Genomic DNA, 15,303 nt, shown 5'->3' on the forward strand with positions numbered 1-15,303 from the left:
TTTCAAAGGGTGTCAGTTATACACGGGTTTTCCTTGTTTGTGGGCTGACCTAGTGCCTACCTTGCAAATAGTGGGGGTTCACTGTACAGTACTGTATATCAGTCATGCGTTATCTAGAGTCATTACTGTGTTAATGTGATATTTTCTATCTCTAATGAACCAGAACTTGTTGCTGTTGTATTCTGTTATTTTTATCAGTTCACACATTTCTAATGAACATCTGTTCCATTCTCCTGAGGGGCAACCTGTAAACACAGACTGCGCCCCCCTCTCCCATACACACAACTCAATATTAAGTCAGCCCATTTTAAATATTCTGACTGGTTGTCAATATATGCTCTGCATACACATAAAGCCATGTCATTGGACCTCACAGTCAGATCTATTTGTAACTTGAACTATCAGTAACATCTGCTAAATTAGAAAATCGTCTTATAACAGATTGAAAATAATTAAAACGAACACACACAAAAATCTAGCGAGGTGGTGAGGGCAACAATTTTGTCCACGTGTGTATCTCCAGGCAGTAAATGAATGATCAGCACCGAACCCTCCGCTATGCCACATCTAAAACGGCGCCGACGTTGACGCATAATTCACGCTTCATGAGGAATATATATAGTCACTTTCGTCATCTTGAAGAATACGTGTTGCAATCAGAAAGACATTCTAAAATCAGATATTGGCATCAAATTAGCACTTTGGTATGCCTTCTCTCTTTTCAGACGAGAAAAAAACGATAGGGGGTGTATGTACGGTACAAGGCAGACAGCAGTGAGATGCGGAACTAATATTCACATCCATTATTTCCAACGGATTCACAATAACAGCGGACAGCTTGCTCTCAAGAACAACAGCGTTTCCCCAGGTTTGAACAATTAGGCCACACAAAATGTGTGTAATTTGCTAAAACGTTTGAGGATGGCAGTGTTTGCATTTAGACAAGCGGCAGCGACTACATTTTACTTATTGTTAATTCGAGTTGTGCCGGATTGTTTAACTTTTTCGGTTTCTGTTAATTTAGATTTTTGATCCTAGGTATGTGTGAGACTGTAGAGAAGGATCTGTATGCTGTTCTCGGAGCCAGCCCTTCAGATTCAGTCCAGCAGCTAAGACACAGATATCAGAAACTGGCCTTACAGGTAACTAACTAACTAACTGACTGACTAACTGTCAATCTATCCGTCTCTATCTGTACGTCCATCCTGATCCAACCATGCATCTTTCTATGTTTTGTTGTTGTTGTTTTTTTTTTTTAATTGTCTCTCAACTTCTATTATTATCTCATACGCAACCAATGTGTGGCAGCTGGGTGTGTCTGGGCCGTGTCAAGTATTCCACAAAAATGGGCTGCAAGTATTTAAAAAAACGTACAGCACAAATAATCTAATTTTATCAATCCATATTAACAATTCAGGACATCAATGGTTCTTCAGATTGTGAACAAGATCAGTGACCAGCATGGCTAGGTTATTAATGACATGAATGATTTCTTGAGCACTGCAACCTTCCCTGTGAATTCAAGACATTTCGGCATGCACGTGATAATCAATCAAACTGTCTTAACTTGTGGTGTGTGGAGGCAAGCATACTGTAATTATGAATCATTTGTTGCTGTTATATGTAGAGGTGTGTTTGCTTTTATCATTCTAGACAGCCATTCATTACTTTTTAATAAGTGTGTTTTTGGCCTATGTATTTGAGTCACATACCAGTTACCTGTAAGTAACAAGTAGGACTTTGATTGATTTTGGCTGTGCATTTATTGGCATAATTTTTTTCTCTCCAAATGGTTAGAATAGTATGTGATGATATGCAGTAAGTTAGTGGTGTCAAAAGCTAAGATCCTGATTTAGTGGTAGAACAATTTTTGCACTATTTCCTGTAAAAGTAGTCCACATTTCTGTTTCACATTAAAAATGTTTTTCTTCTCCCAATGCTTATGCGTTTCAACAGTGCCACCCTGACCGTCTTGGAGGTGTGTGTGACTCGGAAGCAGAGTCTGGTACGCGGAAGTTTCTTGAAATTGATGCAGCCTGGAAAATCCTCTGTGAGCCCAAAACTAGGAAACAATATGATCAACGGAGGAGAGGTAATAACCTAGTTAGTAGTGGTTGAAAGAGTATTTGGTTTAAAATTAAGTAGGAACATGTTCACACTTGCAGTGGGTGTTGTTGTTCAGTGGCCAAGAAAAGAAAAGCCTGGCGACTCGCCAGGCTAATAAAGCACTAGGGGAAACCCTGACATCTTCAGGAACTCTAATATAAATTTGTAGTGAACAGATAAGATGTTATCTTGAATAACAACTTCACTTTTGTTCAACTTCAGACTAGTGTTAATTTTGTCAAGGAAAACAAAACAAATTTTTTTTTGTCAACACACAATTTTCACCGCACTAAGACTAGACTAGACTAAAACCCTCATTAATAAACAATAACTGGGACTCAATTAGTATGCATTTTCATCGACTAATGAAAACAAGACAAAAATTGAACGAGCCTGACACAGATGCTCCAGCTACGCTTTGGGCCAGAGGTGGCAGTCGTGAGTAAAAAAGTGACAAACTGCACAAAGATCCTTTAATAACTTAACAGTTTGTAGTCATGCTTGTAACTACCAGTGCAATGTCAATGCAATGTTATTTAAAAAAAAATATGTATGATAGTTTGATGTGGTCATGATTCTCCTCTGTTAAATTTAGCCTTTTTAATTGATTGAATATCAAATTAATGTGTTTAATTAGACCACATCGATTATGTTTTATAGAGGAAAAATCCTACCCAAATATTTCTGTGCAACATAACCCAAAGTAATACTTTTGAGCCTCATCTGTCTTCTCATTTGTCTTACCTCTTTATTTCCCAGCACATACGCACCCACATGCACAAATTTCAAAAACAGGTTGTTAGCTAGTTCTAGCTAGCTGTTAATGAATGCAGAAAAAGTTGCGATGACTATCTTTGCTGGCACTTGTTGTTCACTTGCAGAAATACAATACCGGGATGTGTGTCCTAAAACACAGTATGTGTTGGATATCTTGGATGTTAACAGGAGCTTGCTTTTGGGGTTGCACCATAAATATTGGAACATGTCACTGTTTTGGAGTAACCCAATTTTGTTAAGGTATGGCCGTGGAGATTCACTAGATGTGTACTGCCCGTGCTGCATAATCACACACTTGGGGAATACCATTTCCAACGCCATCTAGGGTGGATAGGTAGGTTACGTAGGTCAAGTCAAACGGAAAAGATGCATTTGAGGTTTAGAACTGCTGGGGGAAATGCAGCTTCTGTGTGTCCACCCTAAGCAGAAGGGGGAAGGCGAAGATTACAGACGCGCAGCACAGTGAGCACACAAACTGGAGTGAGGGAGAAAATTAGAGATGGGCCGATTATCGGCGCTTATATTCAGCATTTTATAATATTATGACATAATAATTTAAATATCAGGATTGGACATTTTGAAGACTCATACGGCCAATAATAGATCAATATAAGAAAGTGTTAACTTCAGGGAACTATTTATTTAAAATTTCAGTCAATTTTAATAATACATGCTGCTGACCCTGGGAACTCTCTGTACTTTCTGTTTTTGTTTGAAATAAAAACTAAGAAAAGTACAACTTTAATAATTAAGATACTTAGACATTTTGGAAGATTTTTTTTCTGTAGAAAACTATAGTGAGCTATTTTACTTGTTACTTGTAAGATTTTGTTTAACTTTTGAAGACTGAAGCTCTTATTAGATTTGTAAAACGAAGATGTCTATTGACTAATATTTATTTAGTTTTTTAAACTCTTAATATATATATATATTTTTTACAAAAGTTGTTCAATAAACATATGCTTAAAAAATCAACAATTTTAAGAGCTGGAGTTGGTATTTTTTCAAATTTTGATGCCAATATTTTCCTTTTTAGTGAAAATAAATATCGGCTCCAAATATTGGTTATTGGCGTCCTTGACTTCTAATAATCGTTATCGGTATTGACCCTGGAAAAAGTGTTGCTATGTTTCAAAGTGTCAAAAATCGTCCTAAATCAATAAAAATTTGGACATGTGAAGTTAATAGATCTGCTTGGGCAGACTTTGCAAAAAATAAACATTTGATATTGGATAGGCTCCACAGAAAACTTGCATCAGGCATATGCGACGGTTCACACATTACTTCATTTGGAGAAGAAAAGACAAGCAAAGGGCACTGCTGTTAATGCGCGTACAAATGTGTGGCCTGCAATTGTTGCTGCACCTTCAACGGTGAAATAGCAGACATTTTTGATGCTCCTTGGTGTTTGTATTTCACAGTTTTTTTTAGTAGCACTCAATGTCAATTAATAAAGCAATACAATTTGAAATAATATATTTTTGAATAGTCATTCGTTTTCCACATAATTTGGTAATAATTGAATTGAAGCAACAAAACACATTGACTCAGTTCATAAGCATATTACGTTCCCCTTCATCTGACCATTAGCGTGGATTTTAAACATAGAAGGGCCAAAACATGCTTTATGAAAATTAAACTGCACTAAAAACTAGCCACCAGAGGGTGCTAGAACTACACAAATGGAAATCAACCTGACTTTTTGAACAGATGTGCTGCTTTTAATATCGTGACATGACGACGACAATATATTGTGGCAGTTTTAATATTGCGATATTGCCGTTATCGTTACATCCCTATTTATCACTGCCATCACAACGGCATTTGGCACAACAAAAAAACAAATTAAAGATAACTATAACAACAAATAATAATAGGAGATAATATCATGATTCATAATAAAGTATAATGAATAAAGTAAGTCACAATAAAAGAAACCTCAAAATATTGTATATTATTGTACATTAAAAAAGCTAGAACGTGTTTATTTCATCACATTTATTTATTAAATTTGTAGGGCTGTTCAATACCACTTTTTGTCAAACCGATAATAGTACAAATACTCATCTCTTGTAACGTCACCAATACCAAGTACTGATACCACTAGTCATTTGATACATAAAATTGCCCCAAAAAACAATGACAGATTACTTTAAAGAAACACCTTTAAATCCCAATATAGAATTTTTCTTAAAATGGCATGAAATGAATGACTATTTTCTGTTCTTCTAATTGACATGACCTGCAAACCTTGCTACTGGTTAAGCCAAAGCCTCATTAAGCTAATGAAAATGACAACATACTGTAATGCATGGTGTCCAGAAAATTTGACCAATTGTTGTCGCTATGTTTTTCTTCCTTCAGCTCAAGAACTTCAACAAGCCTGGCCAGTTGACTCTATCGTCTCACTGGAGGACATGACGTGGGATCATGGTAAGTACATATGAAAATCAATGTATCATTTTCATTTGGCCCTGTGTTGGTATTTATTTTTCCCAAACACAAAAACTCCAGTGGTGTCTTGAGACATGAATGACCCGAATTAACTAGCTTTTTGAGATTTTTTTGCTTTGATTTGACTTGACTTAAGTTGACAGCAAGTGGCAAATATGGCCGCCCCCTGCGATGGTTTAAAACAGGTAGATTTTGCTGTTTAAACGTAATGTTAATCAAAATACCATGTTTAGTAGTGTGGCTGCATAGAACATATTGGAAAGCAAATTTTGGGGTTGACTTCCAATTTTTTATGCATGTTGTGTCATTTTTAGATGAGTGCGTGTATACATACTGCTGCCGCTGTGGTGGACAATTCATCATTTCAGAAGAAGAGATACCATGGAGGCAAGGGAATGATGATGAAGAGAGCCAACATGTGGTTGTATGCTGTGATACCTGCTCACTCAGTGTTTATGTCAAACTGTCATTGAACAAGACTCTACATTCCCAATGTCAATGAGAATGATTGCATGCATCAGTTCTGTGAGTGTATTTCCTCCTTTTCTGTTTAGACATTTAAAGTCTATGGAGGACTAAAACTGCCAAAATTCAAAATTAAAAAAAATGACTAAAAGTGAAAATAAAAAGGGACATAAAAAATATAATTGAAAAATTAAATATAAATGGAAATTAAATTTAAAAATATATATTTATATACATAAATAAATACATTTGTATTTAATTTTTGAATTTTTTATATCTGTTTTTATTTTTGTTTGTTTTTTCATTTATTTATTCATTTTGAATTTTGGCAGTTTTGGTCCATACTGCCAGGACGAAATGTTATTCAAATGAGGGGGCGGTCCTAAGCGTGTCTTGGATAAATGACTAAAAGTGAAAATAAATAAATATATATATATATATATATATATATTTTTTTTAGGGGTGTGAATTGCCTAGTACCTGGCGATTCGATTCGTATCACGATTCATAGGTCATAATTCGATTCGATACCGATTAATCCCGATACAAATATAAATTGATTATTGCGATTTTTTTTTTTTAACTCAAATTTTTATTAAGGCTTAATGTTCCATTAATATAAAATTCTTCCATGCTTAATGTGTGAATCCTAACCCTAAGTAAGATATTTTGTTGAATATTCCCATCAAAAATCGATTCGGCCGCATATCGAATCGATTCGAGAATTGCACGCTGTAATGTCGCGATATATTGCCGAATCGATATATATTAGGGGTGTGCCAAAAAATCGCTACTCATAAGAATCGCGATTCTCATTTAGTACGATTCAGAATCGATTTTAAATGTCCCCAAAACGATTTTATTTAAATTATTTTATACCGTCTTCCCTTTGTTTGTGTGTGCCTTTATTGGGAGTGCTGTTCTTGTTGTACCCGATTTGGCTACTTAGGGGCAGTGTGGTTCCTTGCGGTCTGATACACTGTTAAGTTGTAGCCACATTAGCAAGTAGAAGGAAAAAGTCACGATCAAGTTATTCCAATAAAAGTTTTTTTGCAGCGTGGAGCCGTTCTTTTGAGTGATAAAAGTGCCGAGAGTAGAGCACTAATTAGCATTAGCGAGTCAGACTGGAGTAGATCATTACGATTCCTTGAACATCTATAAATTGAAGCAAAAATCATTGTCAATCAAATCATTTTGAATCAAAAATCGTTCTTGATCGAAAATCGATTCTGAATCGAATCGCAGAACCAAACTAAATAACAACTATCTATATATATATATATATATAGATAATTGTTATTTCCATTTATATTTATTATTTTAATTACATTTTTCGAATTATATTTTTCAATATCAGTTTTTATTTGAACTTTTAGTCATTTATTTAGTCATTAATTTATTTTAAATTTTGGCAGTTTTGGTCCTCCATACCTGTCATGTGAAAACAAACAAGAAAAAACACAAAATTTGACACGCCACAGGTAAGAGGCACGTTAGCAACACTACAAAAATGGTCGACTGCCGCCTTCCTTTGAAGCTGTCGAACTGACAGTTGTGACGTGTCCTCTTATCAGCTGATGTTCCTGGGCGTAGCCGGCGTGGCGGTACTGTCATGTGACGCTCCACGCAGACTACGCCCAACGTCACTTGGTGGTCTCCGGAGAAGTGGATCCCATGTGTGGGAAAGTTGAAAAATTCATTTGTCCCTGTTTAGTGTGCTCGGTCCCCGTTTCCTGATCTCTAAAAAAACAAATGACTACAAAAATGGCTGACCAGCCGATTCTGAGTTGGAAGCTCGTCATGTTAAAACCAATGGATCGTCTTGGCCACTGTGCTGCAGCTCAGTTTCAGGGTCGTAGCAATCTTCTTATAGCCTCAGCCATCTTCATGTAGAGCAACAGTTGTTGTTTTTTGACAATCTTCATAGAGTCCTTTCCTATGATGTGCCATGTTGTACTCACTTTTGTCGCCTGATGTTAAGCTCTTGGTTGTATTTTGAGCTACTTTTCATTGTGACAAAGTTTAATTTTTTCAGTGTTGTCCCATGAAAATATATCATTAAATATTTTTGGAAATATGAGAGGTGCACTCATTTGAGATACTTCATTGTGTGTGTATAGGAAAGCGGCTAACTTTGAATAATTTACTTTTCCTATTCTGCCACATCATGATTGTGTCATTTTAAATTGAGGTTAGTCCAAAGACAACATTAACTCTTACGGTATCATATAGTCATTATGCTCACCATTGTATAGATTAATATGATTATATAAATAAATATTTTCCGCATGCACATCATATATTAATAAAGTGAGTCATGACTGCATGAATTCAGTGTGTCCTTTGTTTCCTTTGTAGCACAGCAAGTGGGACGCTTGATATATACACTCATGGCCAAAAGTTTTGAGAATGACACACAGTACTGGTTTTCACAAACTTTGCTGCTTCAGTGTTTTTAGATATTTTTGTTAGATGTTACTATGATATACTAAAATACAATTACAATCATTTCACAACTGTCAAATACTTTTATTGACAATTAATTGAAATGTATGCAAAATGTCGATTTGCAGTGGCTACCCTTTTTTTCAAGACATCTGCAATTTGCCCTGGTATGCTGATCCGATAAATGGCAAATATGGATTTAGCAAATAATTTCAATTCATCTGATCACTGCATAACATTCTGGAGCACATTCAAATTGCCATCATCAAAAATGAGGCAGTAGATTTTGTGAAAATGTACATTTGTGTCGTTCTCAAAACTTTTGGCCAGGACTGTACTTCTGCTTGGTCTAGCTCCGTTTACTTTTTTGTCAAAATTGTCACTCGTAACACTGAGCCTGTCATGAGAATTATTTTGAGCTACAGTAGTATAAGGTGATGATGCTTTATACCCTAGAGAACACACTTCTTCTTTTTTTTGCAGCAGCAATATCTACACGAGTCCTAGCGACATGTCTTAACCTGCCTACCTGGCATAATACTTGTTTGAATATGTGATGCATACTACCCATATTGCACACAGACAGCTGTAGAGACATTTTTTAATTGCATTATGTAGGATTGAGGGGGAAAAAAACTTTACAATAAGTACATTTAAGAGGAAATTGAGGTGAGATCATCAGTATGTACTGATACAGTACTGTATGTGTTTTTTTATTTATTTTTTGGTAGACCATGAGACTTTTCTATTTAAAATATGTACCTTGGCTTAACGTTTATGAAAAGGCCAAACACCTGTTTTGTGATAGAGAAATGAAGACCAATAAATATTTTCAAAACTGGTTCCACCATTATTGTGATATATAACTAGTGAAACTTAAAAAAAATGCTTTAAAGGGGAAGTAAAAAATAAAAAACTGATAATGTGATTGCATTAGTGTGCACACCCTCATAACTGGGGATGTGGCTGGGAATTGTGGACATTTCCAGGTTTCTGCGTTAACACAAAACTTTCAAGAAATGGCAGGAAAAGTCGACTAGAACAGCTGCACTTTATTTCGGGTTAGTCAGAGCCATTTCAAATGGCTGCAGGTGTGTGTTGACTCCTATTGGAGTTTGGATGTGATTGGTTAATTATGAACACAGCCTCATCCTCAGTGCACACGTGCAACCACATTATCTCACTGTGTTTTTTTGTTTTGTTTTTTGCTGCTGCTCCCTAAATAATTTTTAGAAATTTGGTAATGGGTGAGTACTGATACCAGGTATCGATATTGGGCCGATACACTGCAATATTTCAAGGTATTGGTACTCGAAACTTTATGTGGCCATTTTATGATCAGGAACTGGGAATTAAAATAATATAAAATTGGCACTAATTTCATGCAATTTCAATGAAAAATGCTATTTTGGGATACATAGGTCTTTATTTAAAGTAATCTGTTATTGTTTTTTGAGGGACATTTTATGTCTCAAAAGTACTAATGGTATTGGTATCTGCGACAACTCAAGAGTTGAGTACTCGTACTGGTATCAGTTTGAAAAAAAAAATGGTATTGAACATCCCTACCTGGCATTTGAACAGGGGGGTGTAAACTTAATACATACTGTACCATATTGACTGTTGAATCGTAAATGTATGTACAGTATGCAAACATCATATTCCTTTGTTTTACAGCAGTTGGAATAGCATGCCAAATTAGAATAAGAGTATAATATTTATGAAACTACAAATGGCTCCTTTGTGTCTGAGACACAAAAGGAATACAGCATTTTTTGAATGCTTGCCAATATCACTTTATATATATATATATATATTTCTTTTTTTTTTAACAACCAATTAAATGTATAATTAGTTTCATATGGTGTCTGCAGTGCTTACTATTCACAGAATGTATAACAAAAAAAAATCCAATAGAAAAAATATCCAAATCATTGCAATCGAAATGCATTCTGTGACCCGGCAAAATTATGTTGTGACCCCACAGGGGTGCCAAAGCCCAAGTTGAGAAGCAGTGCCCTCGATGACAGCGCCATTCTCCTCTCAGCAGGATTGCGACAGACACACAAAAGGGATAAAGACTGGTAATGACTCTGCTCTCTCTGGTCACTCAACCTGCAAAGGTCACAGCTGACAGAGACTTTGAATGATGATCATCTCTCATCATTTAATCCACGTGGGCATGCTGCCCTCCTCAAAGCGGAATGCCCAAGAAAGTTTCAAGTTTGACAGAAGAAGTGGGTGGAATTGAATTTTCTGAATCCTGCACTAATTATGACTTTTTTCCCCCTCTCTCCATCACAATCGGCAAAAGTGGTCAGCCGCGTTGGAGATTATCCAAAGTGGGGGTGGGGGGACTTGACAGCTGATGTTTAAATGAAGGGCTTGGTAGAATATTGATGTGACAGACAAAGAGACTGACAGAGATGTGCAAAGAAACAAAATCACTTTCACCAACACACCACCTGCAATTAGAATTAGAATGCTTTAGATCACTTTTCATCCTCCCCCAACCATCATTTATCAGACAGGCCTGTTCCCTTCCTACACTCACAAAACAATTCAATATTGCAATCATAGTTATGTGTTTTTCTTTTCGCAATCACACAAATTCCACATGCCAACCAAGGCCACGTTTACAATTAGAAATGTGTTTACAACAGGGCATTAAGTTAAACGGCCACACCCTTTTTAATCTTTTTAATTTTTATTTCATTTTATTTTTGATGAAGCTCGAAAGAAAGATGCCTTCTCAAGTAAATATTGAGAACGCCCTGTTTTCATCAATGTTTTATCTTAGTATGTAAAACCCCGCCACTTCTTTTTATTCAATAATATACGTTGGCTTATCTAAAAATCGTAATTAAACACATGACTTCAATAGTTAACTCATGACTAATCACAAAGTTTATCAAATATATTTTTTTATGTTTTGATACTCTCGTTTACATAAAAGTGGGGGGAAAGTTAAACTAATATAAATATGGCTGCATCTTTTAGTTGTTGATACAATAATTTTATAATAATTGATACAATTTCGTTAAATTTAAAAATATGTACTGTACTGTAAAAAAATGAGTGTGATATTGATTTGTGTTGGTCATTATTCTGCCACTAGATGGCATAATTGCATTGGTCTTTTTTCTTTTCTAATTAAGAGCTATCTAATCTTTAACATGAAGTAACGTGTGAAATTCTGGACCTTTTAAAAATGTTAAAACTTGATGCCAGTCTCCACAAATATATGCATTATTATTACATTTATTACTGCAAAATGTTGACGTGAACGTATCTGCTGCGTTGCGACTGGAATTCCTTCAGTACAGCTAGCTTGCCAAGTAAGGGGCAGTCATTAATTGTGTGTTAATTTTTTTTTGTGGCGTTAAAGGAACTTTAAATTAACTCAAAATTAACAAAAAATTTGACACCCCAAAAAAGAATGTAATATTTACCCATTAGCGTACCGCAGCGTACATTATAATAAGAAACACCTCACCTCTTGTATTATTTGCAGTAGTGTGACCAATTGCGGTTAGATGTAAGGAGTTATCACATAACCCTCTATAGCAGCTTATTTGTGAAAAAGTGATACCCCATCGGGCGCTAACTAATTGGCTGCGGCAGGCAGGGCCCTCGAGGGTCTCAGACCTTGTCAAGTCATTAGCGGGTTGTTAGCTTGTTATTAGGTGAAAGCTTTCTTCTTCTTTTTTTACCTCCTTAATAACGGACCAGGAAAACAGTCAGTGAACAACTTGGTTCTTTATATACAGTTGGTTAGAAAAGGTTTTTGGTCAGCCACCGAGTGTGCAAGTTCTCCGACTTAAAAATGATGACACAGGTCGGAAATTTTCATTACAGGTAACTCAATTTTTGCTTCTGCAATGTCAAGCAGTGTGTGCTTCAACCAGGTGGGCACTTCCGTCTCTCTGTCGGCCCTGTGACGAATGCCCACATTTTTGGCAAGTGCCCACGTTCTCAGTGAGTGAAAAAATATATACAGACTAAGCACCGACCGATGCAGGTTTTCGACCGTCGATCCGGGTCAGTACAGATGGTCCTCGTCAGTGTATTTTTCGATGCTTTGCATCATAAAGCACTCGGCGAAAATGTTGGCATTCATCAACGATGGGCCGGCAGAGAGATGAAAATGCTCACCTCTGTCTTGAGCTACTCCAATTATTATTATTATTTTTTTAGAGAGAGCTCAGTATTGTTCATTCGGTAATCTTACCGATTCGACATGTCATCATCATTGCTCTATCTCTTTTTTTTCTCTTTTTCTTTTTTTTGTATGTGCTTGTGCGTGTGTGTGTGTGTGTGTGTGTGTGTGTGTGTGTGTGCGTGTGTGTGATTGTGTACCCATTAACTCACCTAAAACCTATTAAAAATCCCATACCGTTAACCTAAACCGAATACTTCAGAATCCAGCTAGAGTCGTGAGGTTGTCAGGAGACCCGAGGAAGGATCAAAGAAAAGAAAGGAAAGTGAAATCCAGCACCGACCAGACATCACCTACTACCCACCGGGTTAGCAACCAGAATCTTTCACCAACCCCAGAAACATCTAAATTCCAACAAATTAGGGAGACCTCAAGAGACCAAAGGAAAGATTGAGGAAAGGAACTACTCTAATTTTAATGGGAATGTGGGAGCCGCTTCTTTTGGCCGGAAGTCGGCTGTGTTCCATCGCACAACGGCGTACAATGATGCAAAGCACCCTATTCTTTCTGCGCTAGTCAAGTAAAATACCAAAAGAAAGAAAACACACAGTTAGACTTCTGGGCACAAATATAGGACCCTAAATATCATGTTGGAATGAAAGTATGCCTTTATTCTTTGAACAGGGATTGATAAACATCTATATAATCTGAAAATTTTTCGTATTATTTTTTTTTAATCAACCCTCGGACAATATTGGAGAACAATTCTAGATTTTATTTATTTATTAATTTATTGCAAAAAATCAACAAATTACGGTAATTATACCGGACCTTGGAGTTATACAAGTTTTATTGAGACGCTTGATCATTTGAGACCCCGTGACAGCTTTTTTTTTCTCAGAGGGCAGCCCTTTAAGTATGGGGGTGGGCTGGACGTCTTCATCACCTATCTGCGTCCAGCTGTCTTTTGAACTGAGCTCAATAGAGCGAAAGCCTCTTACTGGACGTCCCTCATCACTAAAGCCAGTTAAGATTAACCTCAGTCAGTACAACGGTTCTATCTGGCCACACCATGCTCTTCATACAGTTGTTTATTGTCCTTTTGCATGCATCCAGAGAAAAGGCCGAGCCTCTGTGCTGTCTTGGGAGCCTGTGAGGACAAGTACCGTATTGAGAGTTTCGCCAAATGGGCCTCACAGCAGATGGAAGTCTTTTTCATGCCCTTTAGAGCTCTTCTTTAGAGCTCACATAGATAATCACACTACTTCAGGAAAACACCACCCATTAGTCAATAGCATATGCAAATATACCTATGTATAGGTAGTTGAATTCAAGAAGTGCCTCAGCACTATTCATTGAGAGATAGATGGGCAAATTAAATGATGGAGGGAGCCACAATTTTTCATCAGCACTTCTGGAGGGCCACATGGGACTACACACTTCCAAACCAGATGCATGACAAAAATGTATGTATATATACATGAATGTATAAAAGATCCAGCCTGCATTTTTCCACAATAATTAACTCACTCAACATTTTAATATCATCCATGTACTGTTGGTCTTGCATTCACAATCCCCAAATGATTAGGCCTGCTCACATTGCATTTGAATGAATTTATATATTTTGGGAGGCATTTCAGTGGGCTAGTTTAGTTCTAAGTTCCAAATTAAATGTTTTCTGTTTATTCTTTGTGGCATAGTGGGTGGAGGGGTGGGGGCAGTTGTAATATTTTAATATTTTATGACATACATATCTCTCCATTTAGTTAATAACCTTCCATCACTGTATGAGGCCTTTCGTGTAATTATGGCAGATTACAGACTGTGTGTGCACGCGCGTTTGTAGTGGAGGGGATACTAAGTGTGCATGTGCGTTTGTATGTGTGTGTGCATGTGCATGTGTAAAAAATTGCTGTATATGCATGTAGTGGAAAGAGAAAGAAAAATCATCACAATTTTAATTGAATTTCTCTTACAGGATGAAGGATGTTTCTTCTTTCTTCTTTGTCACCTTAAATTATTTGCATAAATGAACTCAGTTCTCAATGATGAAAATCTAAATGAAGCCAGGTTTAATATCCCATTTTTAACAAAAACAGCAAAGATTGGTTGACGTTAAGGTGCGGATTTAATCATATGCAAACCCTTGCACGTGCGCACGCACACACACACACACGCACGCACGCACGCACGCACCCACACACACAGTTCTGTAATTTTCCACAATTACACCGTGTGATGGAAGAGAATCAGAATAATGATCCACGTTTGTTCCCTCAAAATTCTAATCATCGATCCTTATTTTAAATGCAATTCTGACTTACCAAAGATATGACTGAATTCAAAAAATCAAATCAAAAGCTGAGTATTCAGTTGATTGCAAATGTACAAAAGTTGACAAAGTTTAACTGTATGCACATACACTCAAATGGGTTTACTAGATTTTTTTTTGGTGGGTATTTCAGTGTTATTTGAACCCCAATTTACTCAATTTACTCTATTTCAGGTTCAGATGAAAGAGAACTGATCTACCATGTGAGAAAGCTGCGGGCATTCCAAAAATGTTTTTCGGTTGAGTTACTATAAATGTATTTGACCTCGTTTGTTTGTTTAATACAATTAATTTTGAGTCATTAACTTTGGTGACCAAATAGACAGCTTTGCGTTAATACGCAGTTGTGGAAAGGATGCAAAAAAGCTAATGAAAACCTTTAAATAACCCTGTGGTAGCGAGCTGATCCCTAAGTGTTTTTCTTTCTTCTATTCAATGGTCAGGAGAGGACAGCAAACACTCGCACCCCGGCGTAAGCTAAATGCTAATTCAAGATCCAGCCGATATCGTCCAGCTATCTTGCGCTGACAGCCATTCAGTTTGTTAAGTCAGTATTAACCCC

At 36.6% G+C, this 15,303-nt stretch overlaps 1 protein-coding gene across 3 annotated transcripts; it reads left to right on the forward strand.

Moving 5' to 3' along the window:
* The first annotated feature begins 759 nt into the window (after window positions 1-759).
* Window positions 760-8,132, forward strand: dnajc24 (DnaJ (Hsp40) homolog, subfamily C, member 24). Of its 3 annotated transcripts, none has more exons than XM_086074839.1 (5): window positions 760-868; window positions 1,039-1,142; window positions 1,957-2,092; window positions 5,248-5,316; window positions 5,652-8,132. In XM_086074839.1, the coding sequence occupies exons 2-5, from the start codon at window positions 1,041-1,043 to the stop codon at window positions 5,837-5,839; spliced, it is 495 nt and encodes a 164-aa protein (XP_085930965.1). In that variant the 5' UTR covers window positions 760-868; window positions 1,039-1,040; the 3' UTR covers window positions 5,840-8,132. The 3 variants fall into 3 exon arrangements, with proteins under 3 accessions (XP_085930965.1, XP_085930966.1, XP_085930967.1); XM_086074840.1 differs by having other exon boundaries at window positions 841-868; window positions 1,025-1,142; XM_086074841.1 differs by having other exon boundaries at window positions 854-894.
* The last annotated feature ends 7,171 nt before the right edge of the window (window positions 8,133-15,303 follow it).

This window comes from Leptonotus elevatus, chromosome 4, assembly GCF_054856555.1.
Source record: "Leptonotus elevatus isolate MCC_2025b chromosome 4, RoL_Lele_1.0, whole genome shotgun sequence".
NCBI lineage: Eukaryota > Metazoa > Chordata > Actinopteri > Syngnathiformes > Syngnathidae > Leptonotus > Leptonotus elevatus.

Coding starts and splice junctions, on each gene's coding strand:
- dnajc24 (XM_086074839.1), top strand. CDS start 1,041: ATGTGTGAGACTGTAGAGAAGGATCTGTATGCTGTTCTCGGAGCCAGC. Junction 2,093..5,247: donor ATATGATCAACGGAGGAGAG/GTAATAACCTAG, acceptor TTCTTCCTTCAG/CTCAAGAACTTCAACAAGCC. Junction 5,317..5,651: donor GGACATGACGTGGGATCATG/GTAAGTACATAT, acceptor TGTCATTTTTAG/ATGAGTGCGTGTATACATAC.